At 37.3% G+C, this 16,988-nt stretch overlaps 1 protein-coding gene across 1 annotated transcript in view; it reads right to left on the reverse strand.

Annotated features, from left to right (window-relative positions):
- The window catches only part of UXS1 (UDP-glucuronate decarboxylase 1), a 55,290-nt gene that overhangs the window by 28,702 nt on the left and 9,600 nt on the right, over positions 1-16,988 (reverse strand). The window contains exons 2-6 of the mRNA XM_054272039.1: positions 14,420-14,447; positions 11,642-11,690; positions 9,489-9,532; positions 5,950-6,010; positions 1,056-1,236 (exon numbers count right to left, since the gene is read on the reverse strand). Of these exons, the coding sequence (XP_054128014.1) occupies positions 1,056-1,236; positions 5,950-6,010; positions 9,489-9,532; positions 11,642-11,690; positions 14,420-14,447 (363 nt within the window). The remainder of the gene's footprint in view (positions 1-1,055; positions 1,237-5,949; positions 6,011-9,488; positions 9,533-11,641; positions 11,691-14,419; positions 14,448-16,988) is intronic.

Raw genomic sequence — 16,988 nt, forward strand, 5'->3', positions numbered from 1 at the left:
AAGTTTGAAATAACTTCTAAATAACAGGCAGTAACTGAAGCAGTGCATTGTCAGAACAGAGCAGGAGCATGTGTTTTTGCAGGACTGTTTCAGTAGTGTTGCCAGGAATTCATCAGAAGCAATAACACAAGAGATGAAATTACTAGAGATATTTCCTGTGAAATTCCATCCACTAGAATCCGTCAGGAATTAAAAAAACCCAAACCACTCAGTCTTTTTTTTTCTTAAAATGAACAAGTACATTGCTACAGAGTTTTAAAAGGATGGAGCACACCCATCAGATCTGCAGTGTAATTTGAGCAATGCTTTCACTTACTCATTATATGGTTAGATACTCCCATAGAAGTCTATAAATGCATGTCTCTCTCCAATATAACCATGCTAATGGTGCCTTAAAATCTGACTAATAGTTGAACTACTACTTTAAAGCAGGACACACTTTTGTTTGTTTGCTTCTTTCTTTAAAACTGGTGTATTTTTATTTCTTTTTTTCTGTTGAAAAATAGGAAAATTCAGTGCTGCTGTTTTCCAACTCTTCAGGTTGTAGAATGCCTGTACCTAAAGAGGGAGCAATGTTTTCTACAGAAGACACTGAAGGCAACTAAGGACAGTTAATTTCCTCTCAACTGACCATACACAGTTGCAGGATGCATGTCTAGTGTAGCTGCAGCCCTCAAACACACTTCAGTTCATGAAATATCTGGACCACACATTCTGTGTGTGTAAACCTGTGCAGGCACATAGGAAAGTGGGACAATGGATGGGACAGACTGACCCCTGCCATCTTGCCTTCTCACAAAATCAGACATATCAGGACGTTTTTAAGGTCTCTTTCCTCCTGTCCACTCAGAAAAGAAGAACTGATTTCAAACAAAAGTGCTCTGAACCTCTTACTCCGTACTGGTCACAGAAAACAGGCTAATAATAAACAAAGCATACAGATACCAGATAGATCAACCCAGAACTCAACACATAAGTTTTATTTCTTTACAGATGCACACACTTAGAAGGGAAAGGCACAAAAAAATGCATATACCAAAGCAGAGACTACCTACCTTCAATGTACAGGGGCTCAACGACATCATGATTTATCAGTTCGAAGTTCTCATGACCAATCCAGTGCTCCACATTTCTTTTCCTGCCCGTAAAGAAGTTGTCCACAACTGTAACCTCATGGCCATCCATCATTAGTTTGTCAGTAAGATGAGAACCCACAAACCCTGCTCCTCCAGTTATCTGCGTTAGGACAGTTGGTATAAATTTCTTTTTCTTTTTACAGAAACACTAGACAAAGTCTACAAACATGAAGACAGAACAGTAGGTTTCAGATCTTTGCTTACTCCAGGGGAAACAACTCCATTTCCATGTATTTTTTTTTCCAAGATTTAGAGATTTTAAAATTTTGAGAGACATACTTGACATGTTTCATCACTGTCAGGCTAGAAGGTTAGCTATCTATTCATATCAACAAAAACTCTTTTTCAGATTATTTTCCATTTTTTACTTCAAATTGGATTGTGCTCTTTTTTGTGACAGCCAAGTCTAAAAATATGCAGAAAGGTATTAGAAGAAATTTCTGCAAATCCCATTTCTCAGAGGAAACAAAAAGGTATGACAGAATGCCAGGTTATTTGCACGTCAGATTTATCAGACACGTCAAGTCCAGCTTCTGTCTGGTTTACATGGAAGACATGCTGGGTGTTCTAAGTAAGTACTGTAATTTTTCACCCAGAAAGAAGGAATTCTCTGAAGACCTTTCATTTGAAATATGTGCTAAAACCAAAATAATTCTTTCTGTTTCTTAATGCATTCATAGCTTATATCATCCTGGTGTGAGGAGGTCAGTCAGTTGGATGAGATGATCTCTGCAGGTCCCTTACAACTGAAAAAACTCTATTCTACATCATTAGCTCTAACATGCAGCATTTGCCTGTCTTGAAACTCTGATGTTCTGCTGCAAAGAAACAAGCAGAAATAAAATATTTAAAACTCTGGACTCCTGTTTCACTGAAGAAACAAGCTAATTAATTTTTCCCTTTTTACACCACAGACTTCAACAGTAAACAAGCAAAAGAAAAAAAAAATCATTTATTTAGTACTGAATCAGTCAGCACAATAAGTAGAACTGCAAGTTGTGTGACACACCCAGACTCATCTACAGAAGCAATTATTTTCTCTGCATTTCATAAACTGTTTTCAAGAATCAAGACATGACAGATCGCAACACTCGAAATGCAGAATTGTAAAAGACCTGTGTGGTATCAGCTACAAAAGATATCTGCACGGTCAAATTCACATTTTCAAAGTGATTCAGCTATTGATGTCCATTCTTCAGCTGTAGAGACAACTAACTAAACAATGAAAGGACCAAATGGAATCAAGCAGGAATCTAATGAATGGATAGTGTACTGAAATGACAAAGTGCTGTGTGGAAAAGGATGTGATGCCTGAAGTTCTTTTCCTTTGGGTTAGTCAAAGACTAAACATTTATCCTGTCCACTACCCTGCCATCCACTGCTTTAAAAAAGCAAGATTAGCAGATTTTTTTTTTAACTAGAAAAAAAGCAAAGGAAAACCTCCAAAGATTGAAAAGTGGAAAAACCATACAGAAATTACATGCTTTCCTTTGCAAAAACTTGCATGTCCACTTCTTGTAGTCTCATCCTTCCTTTTCTTATTAAAAACTCAGGGGCACCAGTGTGTCAACTGTAATGGCAGTTATTGAAAGAATCATTTAGTTGGTTTATTTAGTATTCTTCTGAGTTTATCAGGGCTTTCTTGTGGCAGATTCAACATCTTATTCAGTTCCCTGACAAACCTGAAGGAGAAACAGGATTTAGGAGAAATTCCCTCTGGAATAAAAGAAAGAATCTCAAGGCTCACATTATGCTGCAAGAGAGAGGAGGGAAGAGCAGGTTTCTTGCAGAATGCTGAGAATGAGGACAGAAGACCAGTAACTGAGGGAGAACAACCCTTTGCCATGTGTCACCACTTACCAGAGGGAAAAATCCAAACCCATGCATGGCAAACCTAATGCCATGAGTTTATCCTGACTTGCAAACAAGCTGCAGCCTTGCTGAATGTTCCAAGGGTTTTGGCTTTTCTGTGGTGACCAGGATAAGATTTTTCTGTACAAGACCTGAACCTACTCCTTCAACTGCGGCCCAAGGAAATCTCCTGCTGCTACTTCTATTGCCAAGATACTAGAGAACATAAACTCAATGCTTGCAACACGTCTTTGGTGCAGTAAAAGAAAGTGTCTTCTTCCCAATATCCCTTAAAAAAATAAAAATCACAAAGCCAACTAAAAAAGGCAAAAAAAGCACAGAAAAAAAGCACACACACAATAAGAAGAAAAAAAAGCACAAAAACGTTAAAAAAAGCACAAACCAATTCTGTCTGGAAAGAAGTTTCCAATTACCTTAAACCTACAAGTAGTTTTTATGATGAAACTAAGTTGGCTTCATTAACATATCACTTCCATGGGTATTAGACAAGAACTTAAGAAATGATTGAAAAAGGAGTTGAATTTCCCCTGGAAAAGTAAAAAACTATGTAAATTATGATTTTATCATTACTTGATGCAACATTAAAAAAAAAGAAAAGATGATTTATCACTGAAGTTCTTTGTACAACCTTCCTGTAATTACTGATACAAGCATCACTTCTAAATATTACTTCCTGCAAATCATAATGACATATTAATCCACATAATCATAAGTTGTACATGAATCATACCTATATCAGAACTAGAGTACCAGCTTGGGACTTAAAAAGGAATTCTTTATTAAGACAACATTAATGAAAATATTTAATTACTTAGTAAAGCACGTATGCTTGGTAACTTCAGCACCTACTAAAAGGCACAAATATTACAGAAAATTATCTTCACTACAGGCACTTATAGGTTTGTCTATTTATTACACGTTTCTGCTGTCTGCAATCAGATTCAAAACATCTTATGCCCCATAAGGAAATTATATTAATTTTTTTTGTTTTCTGCTTTTATCACTTTACTATATTCAATTCAGAAAAAAACCACCCAATAGATTGAACCAATGGCAACACTGTCTTCCACATAACAGAACTGTTTCTCTTGCATATGAAAGCCTGTGGCCTAGTCACTTCAGAGAATTCAGGAAATAGATAAATCATGCACAACAAGGTGAAGATCTCTTTTCAATGAAAGTGGCAGGATATCTGGTCTCAGCTGAGATACCACCACAACCAGAAATCATCTCCAGAGAGATGCTGTTTAACAAAAACTAACTGCTAGAGCTGTTGTCTTGTCAGGACAGTGCTATGGGGATCTCCAGGCTGGAGCTGGAGACTGCAGTCAGAATTAAAAAAAAGTTAAATTAAGAATGCATTCTAGAAAAAAGATGTAGTATTAACAAAATACAAAGCAAAATACGTGATCTAGCAGAATTCACTGGTCTGGCTAGTTCTTGAGAATTTTGAAGTGTCATGCAACATTTTTATGGGAACTTCAGATACTCGAAAGAACATGGGATTATTTTCCCTAGAAGTATGACAGCAACACTGTAGCAGAAGGTAACTGGCCCCATGGGCAGGAGGGCTATGAATGCCCATCCGAGTTGGCACAAAACTAGTCAGAACAACCTGCCACTCCTTTTGGCCAGCTTTCTCTGTAGTCATTTAAACTCTACAAAATACGCTGGGAACCAAAAAGCTATTCACCTCCAGGTCAGCTGAAAACTCTCCTATTCCAACTATTTGCCATCTCTGTTGAAGCAACAAATTTCAACAAAATATCCAGTATTTTTCAGTGGCAAAGTCTGGAAGTGAACATTAAGAGCTCCACAGCCTGTTAACAGCTTTCACTGACACTTTTGATGGAAGTACATTCTCACTTCCACAGAAAACATGACATTAAGACCCTTGCAAACATACAAAGTACACAATTTAGGAATTTTCAAAATTAAACCTCTATTTTCCTCAGTTTATTTTCTGTAGTCAACAGGGGCACTGGGAGTTTACAGGTCTCCATCAGACTGTTATAAAAATAACAGAACACCATAGCAGAACTAAACTAATTTGGTAACACTTTGTGAAAGTTTTCAGTAGCAATGAAGATTATTGCCTAAATATGCAGAAAAATAATTTTCTCTGCATATTTTCAGTTTTTTTCTTCAGGATTTTGAAGTCAAAGCAAACAAAAGCACCAGCAAAGTTAGGCACATTCGCAGGGTTTTGTTGTAGATTTTACTTTCATTACTACAGAAGTTCATACTCTATTTTCCACATCTCAAATAGCTATACTTTCTCTACCTTCAAAACATGAGGACAATTCCTCCCACCCCAACAAAGACACAGAGAAACAAGGAAAAATCTAGGTCACAGATAACATCAAAATTTTTGCAGACAAAGCTGGAAAGCTGGTTTCCAGCACAATTCACTAAGTTTAAGAATGCCCTGGACAACTCCTTTTCCTGAGTTAACCTGCCATCCTCTTCAACTCTCAACTGCTTATGATGCTTCAAAGTAACAGAAACAACAGAGAAGATAGAGAGAGATGAACATTCCCTGCAGGGCAACTTCTACCCTTATGACTAGATTTTGCCCAATTTGGACACACAAGGTTCCTGTTAAGACGTGCTTTAAAAGTTTCCCAGTCTCTGAAAGCTTAAGCCATCTGGGAGCACAAAGACTCTTTTACAATGTGATCCTGAGAAGTTACAGGGAAAAGCAGTTTAGTTGGCAAGTCACACTTCCAAAGCAGAGTCCACGTGTATTGTTCATATGCTGAGTTTGAGAACACCAACACAAGTAAGTGAAGCAGTGCCCTAAAAAACCTGTGCAACACATATGACAGCCCAGGTAATTCCCTTCATCCCTTCTCATTTCTTTAATCCTACAAAACAGATTACATTCCACAGAATTTTTTGGTATTTCCCCAAAACAGCCTCTGAGTAAACACAAACTTACCAGGATTCTTTTACGATCCTTTTCTGATAAAAATTTCACTGGTGGGTATTTCTGGGTGAAACTGTGGAACATTTCAAAACAAAGAAGAAAAACAAAATAAGTTTCAACCTGGTTTCTTTCACATACCTCTCTTTGCAACGTGAGAAACTACTCTGAAAATCTGCCACTCCTAAAGTTCTGTTAAGAGTATATTTAGTCCTTTACTCTAAAAAAGAATCTGGGTCAACACAAGACAATGCCTTTGCATGCTAAAATATCAAAATTCATCTGCATACAGTGCTTTTAAAATTTCCCCCTGATTTTATATAATGAAACACCTGACTTCTATCTTTTGAGAGCTGAACTAGTGTCAGGCATGACATCAGAAGAGAATAAACCAATAAAACATGAGCATTGACTGGATACATTCTTTTTAAAGTTTTAAAAGGCAAACAACCCTCTTAAAAGCTCTCGAACACATTTTGTTGACTTACCACATTGACTTCAAACACTTCTCCTTGAAGTTTCAATGTGAAACTAACAACAAAGTTTTAATTTGCCTTAAAGTTTTACAAAAATCAATATAAAGTTTACAATCAGAATGTTGTAAAAACACATTTTAAGATATTTTAACAATTTCCACAAGAGACTTTATTCAGTATAAAAACCAATCTTAATTTTCTTAGACATGCTAGACTGCCACTTATTTGATGATTTTCAAGCTAGTAATTTAATTTTTGCATCTTTACAAGAACTTAATCAAACCAAAACCACCATAAAATAAAATAATGCAACATATGAATCTTAATTGCTCTCTCAAGCTCTTGATGCTTCAAACCTTAGAAGAACTTCTCTCTCTCCCTGGCATGCATTCTGCAACAAAGTCCTCTGAAAGAAGGTGTGTAAATTTTATTTATTTCAGTAATTAGCTTCATAGTCTTGGCAATTTATTAGCTCAGGTTTTCCTCAACTAAACATCAGCATGACACTGCACACGCTGTGGTTACTCTTCTTCTCCAGTAAGTCCACAGGTGAGAGATAGCCTGGTGTAGCATGCAAGAGCCAAAAATGCCAAAAGTTACATCTTCTTATCCTCACCAAAAGCTACTCACTGAACTGACCCTACAACTGTGATCCTGAAGCACCCCCTCCTCCTCTACCTCTAACCTGCAGTACTGGCTCAACAGGAATTCTTCAGCACCAGAGCACGGATGCTTCAATACTTTATCCAATTTTCATCACAGCATGAAAGCTGCTTTCAATTTCTCAGATAGGGGAAATATGGCAATGGAACCTTCTAATGTTAGCCACACAGGGAGACTGAAAAAGAAGCTACCTACGCTTGCCTTACTCCACTGTACAGGTCACTAACAATTTCTTTGATTTATGCTGAAGAAATGAAAGACAGTGCACAAGCACAATGCAGATGTGGAACCCATATACTTTCTGAGATAGAGAGGAAAATTCACTCATAACAAGAGATTTATGGAGTTCAAAATAAGTTTAAGTGCCAAATAACAAGATGCAAGGCAAGTCTCTCTCCTCCATTCTGAAGACCACTATTTTAAGGTTGTAGTAATCCAGCCTGGGGTCACATTGCTGCAAAGGACCTCACAACCATTTTTGCTCCTTCTGTTACACCAGTAGCAGTTTAGAGGCAGTGGGATATAGTCTGGCAGCCAAAAACCTTTTGGCAACAAAACAGAGATTATCTTGACTTGATGCTTGCTTTGATGATGACATGGCAATGCTTTTGCTGTGCAAATTCTTTATAAAAACTTTACAGCTCTAGCTTCAGTTAAACAATCTCTGGTCATGAGACTAGCATTAAGGAATTCTTGTCTTTCCTGCTTCTCAAAAGCATGAAGATGGCTTGCTTTCAAGTTTTATCAGCTTATGAAGTAAGAAAACATTGACATTAGAATAGGCTTTGCAAGCAGGATCAGCTTTCAGGCATGTGACAGTGAGTAGTCATTTACTGCCACTTCACACAGATATAAAATTTAAAAAATATTAATTGCAACAACCCACACTCAGCTAAACCACCAGAGGTAAAGGGCTACATTATTTGAAAAATAATAATAACACAATAATAAGATCACCCTTTTTGTCAAAGTATAATTTCCAGATTGGCTCATACAGAGGTAAAAAATATCTTGATTCCTTCTCCTTTTTCCTAGAGTTCTGAAACAAGACTTATCAATACACACGAAAATAGTATTTATAGTATTTATATGGCTTATAGGAGAAGTTTTAACTTAATGGTTCTACTCAACAACTCATTGCTCATTTGAAAAAATACAACAATTATTTAATAAACAAGAGCCAATCAGGATACCCTCCCACAAAGGTCTTCTGTGGATGGCAGAAGAAAATAGCTGAATTATCCACAACTGAAGTTGAAGGCTTACTGGACTATCAACAAAGATTAAATAAATCAATTTAATATTGTAATTAGCAAGGTGGTGACACTTTGTGTCACATTTGCCAATTGTTTGACAATTTCTTTCTCATTGCCAATATACACCTAGTTCAACCTATAAAGTTCATGGGCACATTAAGAGATGAGCAACCAGCTCAGTATTCTCACTGAAATAAACTGGATGTGGCAGGTCACTGAACCTTTCAAATCAACTGTAAAAAACATAACTGATTTTTTTTCTCCTTTTTTTCTTTTCCTTACAACCCAGGAGGAGTGGGAGGAGGAGGGGCAGCTGCTCACGGGCAAGACAAAACTCTGAACACCAAAGTACTGCAGGTGTCAAGCACACCTCTGGCCAGCAGCAATGGTATTCTGCCCCCTCTCCAGAGGAAGAGGGCACAGCCACCAGTAGGCAATACCCCATGAGGGCTTACTGATACTGCTTGGACAATCCAGTCTTAACCCTTTGGAATGCAGCACTGTCTGCTTTGCCTGGGACACCAACAGTGTCACCTGCAAAACCCTACATCACTGGCAAAAGCAGCATGTCCTTGTCAGAGTTGACAGTTCCCACTGCCATACCAGACCTCATTCTGTGATGAACTCAGAGAACTGATGTGACACAAGGGTGAGCAGGCAGAGTGTGAGGGGTAACACACCCCCTTACAGATCCTGAGAGAAGCAGGTCAGCCAGGCTCATCCAAAGCACACACACGGGCTAAGATGCACAAGCAAGTCACTGCACAGCAGCTGAAGCAGAGTAACCAATCACAAGTATGGGAAAAGTGTGGCAAAACACACTTTAAGTGTCTTGAAGATGAAACCAGTATGTCCTAGCAGACATCAACCACAGTAATCCACTCATCAGCTGGACTCCAAATAGCAAATGACTCCACAGGATTTGAACTTTACAGAGTCCAGGATGCCCAGCTTGATTTGGTAGGATGAGTCAGCCAGAATACCTTAACCATTAATGTCTCAGCATTCAATGCCCTGCCCTCACTTATATATGACAACAAATCAAAGGTTCTGAAGGTATATACAACAATTTATTTCAAGCCTATAACTGCAGAACTGACTGCTACAGAAAAAAAAAAAGTGCCTTTGAGCTGCTTCCCAAATTCAGCAGATGACATACCTTTTTTCCAGATCTTTGATTTTCTCCCTTAGAGGTGCAACAACCTAAATTAAAGGAAAAACATTTTATCTTTGAAGAATAAAATAGGATTCACATCACAAAAGACACACATAGGAAGTTGCCTTAGAGCAGAAATCATGGCAAGCAGTCTCCTATGGAGATCTTTACTGAAGACACTCCAAGAAACTTACATTTCAAAGCCTCCTTTACATAAAAAACCCTTGAACCTTTTCCACCAAAAATCAAATCACCTAGAAAAGTGTGAAATGAAATCCCTTAACTTACCATTGAAAACAAAACATCTCAAGGCTATGAGTACCATAGTCTTGACAAGGACATCCAATGTTATGATTCCTATTTGACAAAGTGAAGTCATAAGTGACTTGTCTGAGGTTGTCAAAGGTAATCTATATCCAGCAACAGAACAATGGGACAGTAATTGAAACATCAACTATTTAAATGGACAACAGACAAGCACACAGAGGACAAGGTCAGAGGGGCATTAGCTCCAGTGAAAAGTCTGCAATTCTCTCAGAACATGCTATGCAAATTCAAAGATATATCACATTTAAATACCTAAGTATGTTCTACATCATGATTTGAGGTTATATTTAGGCTTAATAGAATCTTGAAATTTGTTAGAAAATATAGTTCACCTACCAAGACTTCTGTTTGCATTTTCACGGCTTTAGAAAAGAGATTCATTTAGGCTGGCATCAGTTTCAATTCCTTTATCACAGGACCCAAATTTCTAACAGTCCTGCTGAATTTCAACAGGAGTCTCTGAACTCTTGTTTTTAAGTTTACTAAAGCCTTGTCACAAAATTTACCCTCTTGGGCTATACATAAGTTGAAAGCTGTCAGAGGTTCTAACTGGTACTAAGTGGCAGCACATCAGCAACCACCATTAATTTGTCTTATACAAATACTTCTGGCTAGAGCTAGACGATTCAGTAACTTCATAAGCTGAATAAAGCTGCATATTCATGTTAAGAGGAAATAATATGGTATTATCATTTATATTCATTAAATATTTAGCCCTGTGGAATAGCAAATAATTCTTGAAACAGTTATTGTGATAGTGTAAGACATTATACAAGTGCAACTTTAAAAATAAGATCCAGAAATGTCCAGCTTCTCAGACCTTACAGTAACTCTGATCTACACATTGAATTTTAAATATTTCACCATTCTTAAACAACTGGAATTTTCACAATGCTTGTTGCAACACTTATCAGAATCTCTTTTTTTTAAATTCAAACAAACCAACCAAAAAAAAGGAAAAAGAGGAATGCAAAAGACAAACTAAGAATACAAGCTCTCCACTGATTTTAAGCAATTTCAGTAGGCTGCTCACTGTGTTCAGAGGAACAGCTGCTATATAAACCTGCTGGAATACAAGACACTAAGGCAGACCAGGCTACACTAGTACAGGAACACATACCCACACAAGGGTAAGGGGGTATCGACCTCAAGGACCTCTCTATCCATTTAAAACTTTGTTTTATTGTTATTACACTGGAAGGCTGAAACATTTGGAGAAACTTGCATTGCACACATTCTCAATATTTCACAATAAACTGAGGCTGAAATGGAAATTCAGAGGTATTGGTACAGCAGTCCAGAACCACCAGTAAGTTCAGTCCCCATATCCACTCCAGAAATTGCCAGGACTTGTGCTTAAAGCCTTGGCACTGCATACCCTTCCCAGCCGCAAACATTGCTATATTTATTCATTAGTTAAGAACAAAGCAAAGCAATTTTGGGCACCTTCAAATTTTAATGCACCTTGTAAATACTTCACATTTTATAAGGCAGTCAGAGGAACGGATTTGTGTACATCCTTTAAGTTACAAATAAAACAGTTATTGAGAGGATTCTACCATAGTCTCTGCAGCAAATGTATCAGCAGATCCATCACTATCAAGAAAGGTTTTAATGAAAATAAAGTGGAGTCAGAGATCAATGTTAGAAACTCCACTAGAGCAAAGAACAGTTCAAAAACTTATGTACAGACAAAAATCCAATGCTTTGGTTTTAGCAGAATCAAGAGTAAGGAGATACAACTAAATATAAACTAAATATACCACTTCACTATGAAATGAGTAAAATGGAGTACTCAAAAAACAGATTACAACTATTAGCAAACTAACCTCCTCTATTCTACTTTCCACCTTCTGATCCCCATTTTCTTGAAGAGACCTGTGGGCAAGAAAAGAAAAAAAATAATCCACACCTAAGCAATAATTGCTCCACTGCACCTGCATCATATTAAAGCAGCATTCTCAAAGCACCTCAAGTTAGTATTATTTCAAAAACATAATTAGAACAAATTAAAGAGGATGGTCTGATTTCCATTGAAATTCATCAGTTTGGCAGAAAGTGAACCAAGCCCACAGGAAAGACCAGTACAAATAAAAATTACACTCATTTTACATAGAAAATTACTTGCAATTTAGAAAAGTGTCTAATTACTGGTTTTGAGTGCAAATTTACTGTGCAAAGGCCCAAAATGTCTCTTTGAGGGTCTCTGCTTACTGTATGCTGACACTTTTTCTCTTAGGCAAATGTATCCCACTTTGACTTTGAACTTTTCCAAACACATGGGAAAAATCCCAAGTGCACTAAAACACATCTTCAGTAACAGCCTGATGGGCAATACTGACTTCTCACACAAATTTACTCATTTGACATGAGGCCAAGGATGAAGTATGTTGTGGTAACTCATGAAAATAGAATACCGTCTAAAAAGGCCAGTGTCTTGCACAAATCTGTGTGGTCTTATTTAGCATCTAATTGGGTAAAGTGTCTCAGTTATGTTCACTTTTGAGTAAATTTTTACAAGTAGAATATGTATTTTGAGTAAATTTTTACAAGTAGAATATGTATTTTTAAATTCTACCTCTTATATCAAGGTTACGCAATTTTTCTAACATTTGTGTTACTATGTTTTTGGGGTTTTTTTCAATTAAACCTTCTGAAAGGGGAATTATTTATCTCACAGTAGGTAACGTTTTTGCATACTAGAGGAATCATGGGTATCCAAAATAAAATGCAGTTCTTTCAAGTGAAAAACAGAGCTCCTTTACTTGGGACCTGAACTCATTACACCTAGAGAAACAGAAGATCCTTTGTTAAGCAGATATATATATATATATATATATATATATATATACACACCACACTGTTAGAAGTTAAAGCAATGATTCCCTTCATAACCCTCTGTAAAACTCTCACTTTTTAAGAAAGTCAACTGTCTATTACTGAGCCAAAGACCTTACTGACCAGATTCATTTGTATCTCTAAAGAATACAGTAAATTCCAACAGTAAGACACATATTCCCTGAACCATCTGTTCAAACCAAGTTGTCATTTATTGCACTAGTGGCAATAAAAACCCTGAAGCTAATGTTGAATGAATGTACTATGAGGAAATGGTATTAAGCTATCCTGGAGGATTTTGAAAATGTTTACCCGAGTAACAGAAATTTACAAAAAACTATGCAAACAACTGTGGAACATAGTCTTTCCTCTCTTATAAGTGAGGAAGAAAAATTTGGAAAACCCCTCAGAATTTAAAAAGTTCCCCTCAAAAATAGTTCCTACTGTTTTTTACTCACAGTAAAATCCTACAACTCACTCTGCAACCTATTTTTTCATGGGCATTTCCTCCTAACAAAGACAATCTTACTGGCTGAGGACCAACATCAGTCCCTCAGAAATAATTTTCACCCTCAACAGCTCTAAAAAGGACATCTCAAATAAGAATTCAGAGGCAGCTAGCGGCAGAATTTTTAAAAACAGCTTATCAGGAAATAAACAGGAATATCAGGATCCCACACCCACCTGTCCTCCTCAAGCCTCTCTCTGAAGTTCTTGTCCTTTGTTAAGAAATGCTCAGCTGCTCATGTAGCAGCTGCTAAGATGCCATAGTTCACTGGTCATGATAACATGGTAATCTAACTGATATCTCCATCTGCAACCCACAGCAGCCCAGCAGCTGTTTGCCTGACAGCTGAGCACTCTTTGCATCAAGGGTGGGAAACTCCAAGAGGAGCAGAGTGGACCACTCCGGATAGGAACAGACTCCCAGGGTAAGCTGTCATGGGTGCATTAGAGCCTAGAGAAAATTCATTATTATTATTCTTATTTTGTCTCAATCTTTCCTTACTATGTGCTGCTAGAAGTGGCAACAGAAAACCAAAACCCTTTATTAGCAAAACAACATGGTAAAATATTTTGTCCTCTATACACAATGACTTTGCTGTAGGGAACAAGCTGTCGCCATATTCTCTTCTATTTCTTTTGCAGTTGTGTCTTCCCAGTGAATTTTCCTGCAGGACAAATTCACATGCAAGCAGAAATGTGGAAATCTGCATGTTCTGCATACATATTGTCTTTCTGTTTCTAAAGGAAAAAAATTCTAGAGGACAATGCAGGATTTTCTGCTTTTCAGCAGTTAAATCATCAGATGTTCTACCAATTAACTGTGGAGGAGGAAAAACTCTCCAAAGCACATTTCTTATTCTAGGTATAGAAATTTAATAATGGGAAGCAGTGGAGAATGTGCTGCTCTTCAATATTTAAGCCCACATTATCACTGAAATACAGTCACGTCTGTGCTAAGGAAAAGCAGAATCCAAACCTACACATACAGGTGTGCCAACCAACTGGCCAAAATCAGAAGATGAATTTGTGCAAAGAAAATCAGATGAAGTGTCAGTAAAATTCCAGATGAGATCTATAGCAAATATACAATAATTTTGAGACTGAACACTTTGTATTTAAAAAAAAATGGTATCAGCTGCTTAGCAACCACCCAAACAACAGTGTGAGCTGCTGTTTTTCTCCCTGCTTTATCTATATTGATAGGAAAGTAAGTTAATTTTATTAAACATAAGGATAGTCAATACAAAAATTTTATACGTTACCTCATATTGACAAAGTTTCCCCATACAGCTGGAAAATAAGAAGAGAGAAAACATTACAATGTCATATAGCAGTACCTGAAGTAATTTTTTCCTACTATCATCAGAAGGAATTTAAGACAATATTAAGTACGTCAATCACAAACAAAAAGTTACATATACACTTCCCATACATAAGTGTCTAGAACACAGTTTCAGAGTATGGGTGGAATTCTGATGAGATTACATGGGACTGTAAAAAAATACACAGGAATTATTTAACCTGTAATTTGGGACTGCACACAGATTGGATGAATCAGAACACTCAACTTGTTTATTAGGGATACTGGAAAAAATGACAAGAGCAAGAAAGGAGCCCTGTGGACCTGAACCACACAAATTGGAAACTGCAGAGTGACAAAAGATTGGCCACTACAGGCTAGAGCTGAACCTCTCCAAAGAGGTGCCTCAGGAGTCCTGCATTAAAGGTAGCAAGTGCTTGTATGCACATATAATTGTGTCTAAATACATATATAATGTGATGTAAACACAAAAGACACCTAAGCAACATAAATTACAATGCCTCAGTAAGCAAACAAAACTCATTTATTATGGTTTGTATGGAAAGAGTTTTATAGAAAGATAAATCACAATATAAAATCAAAGACCAAAAGATGTAACTGGTCAGGGCTTAGGAGATTATAGGAAGACTATGAGAACATTGACTTCTAACTTTCAACTAGGAAACAGAATGCAGTTTAAAGTGAAAAAATTAGAAGCCATAAACCAGGCTACCCCGACAAGGAACACTTGACAACTTTGCATCATCAAGATAAACAAGTTTACCGTGGAACAGTTGTGTCAACGCAAGAAATATACTCCAAACATCTCCAGAAAATCATTCTGGAGTTGCTCTTTAAGGGACAAGGCTCAAGCTAAGGACCAAATTACATTGGGTCTTAGGGAGTAGCTTATACACAGCATTACCATACATACAGAAAATATCTAAAGTGTCCCCAGATTTTGTAAGCTGTAAAGCATTTTGCCTACTTTTAGGCTTTGTACACACATTTCCATCACTATTACTCAATGAGCTCATGGATAAGGTGTTACATAAACAAAACAAAAAACACTGCTACAGTCACAGGCACCTTCCAGGCAGGAGAAATGAGACATTCCCAGGAAGGAGGAGTGGGGAGGACACAAATAAGGATTCAGTAATGCAGCTGTTCTAGCCTTCAGGGGATGGGAAAGCTACTGAACTGTTTGTAAGTGCTGAGTGCTGCTGAGTAATTCACGAGTAACTCAAAGGAATCCATGACAGACTAAGAAATAAACTGTAGGAGGGCTCTGTGTTATCTGTGGTGATATCATAAAACCACCTGTCATCTTCTGGGGAAAAGATAGGGAAGCTTTATTATATTAGAACAAATGACCCATAAAATCCAACTGAATTTTTAAATAATCTGGAATTTGTGTTAACTAGATAAAGTAAATTTAATGTGGTGAAAACAGAATACAGTGTTCAGCACAGTAAATTCAAGTTATTCACCCTCTGGCTAGGATTTTAGAATTATTTATGACAACACTAATGAAAAAAACACTTTTCTTTCAATGAGTGATGACAATCTGGCAGTAGCAGGTACAGAATTCTTCAGTTAAACAGGACTGAGCTACACTTACAAAGAATTATTTTTCTGGGCTACAGAAAACAGAATGTAAGGGGTTATGCAGTGGCAGGAAGCATCTGGTTTAGCTGGTGAAGTAGGAATTGACTGAAAGAAGGAGTTGCCAGTTGCAACAAATACCACCCTCCCAGTTTTGTTGCAAAGACAGTAAAGCCACATTGCATACAAGGAACTGGCTTCCTAAAGAAAACATGTGACTTGTGTGTGCTCAGTGTCCACAGCAGGGAAGGGAAGCTCAAAAAGGCATTCACATCCTTGCAGAAACACTGTTTTGGTATCTCAGTTCTGTAGAACATGACCTTGCATTAAACTTTCATAAAGTGTATTGGGTACCACTAAAAAAAAAAAAATGCAAAAAAATTTGCAAAATTTATCACTCAGGAACTATCATACAGAGAGATCTGAAGAACCCTGAAGTCTCTCATGTGTACAGAGATGTTGGAAAAACTCACTTCAACATACTGACTGCCTTCATAAAGGATTCTGAATGTGCAATTCTAAAAAGGATCTCTTTGGCTACTGGTGCTCCCATGGAGCTTACACCAAGGTTGAAGGGATCAGAGCTAACATTTTTGTACAAGAGTGGGTTTGGCTGTTTTTCTTCCAAATACAGAGCTGTTTATATAACGTGCTTACCCAGCAGCAGAACCAGAATCACGCCTGGCTCACAGAGGATTTCCTTGCCCTAAAGGTCAAGTCAATGCTGGTTTGACACTCAGGCAAGAATCATGGAAACACAGAGGTAAGTAGGTCCAAATCCACAAGTAGAATGATGAAAATTACAAGCCTAAATTCAAGATGAACATCCTTACAGGCATCACAAAACCACTTGACAGGCCCATCAAATTCAGGCTCCAAAAGCTGCAAACACAGATGGTTAAAAAAATCTTCTACATCATCAAGGC

Source organism: Melozone crissalis, unplaced genomic scaffold (genome assembly GCF_028551555.1).
Source record: "Melozone crissalis strain CALT ecotype California unplaced genomic scaffold, PUWL_Pcris_2 ptg000013l_1, whole genome shotgun sequence".
Taxonomy (NCBI): Eukaryota; Metazoa; Chordata; class Aves; order Passeriformes; family Passerellidae; genus Melozone; species Melozone crissalis.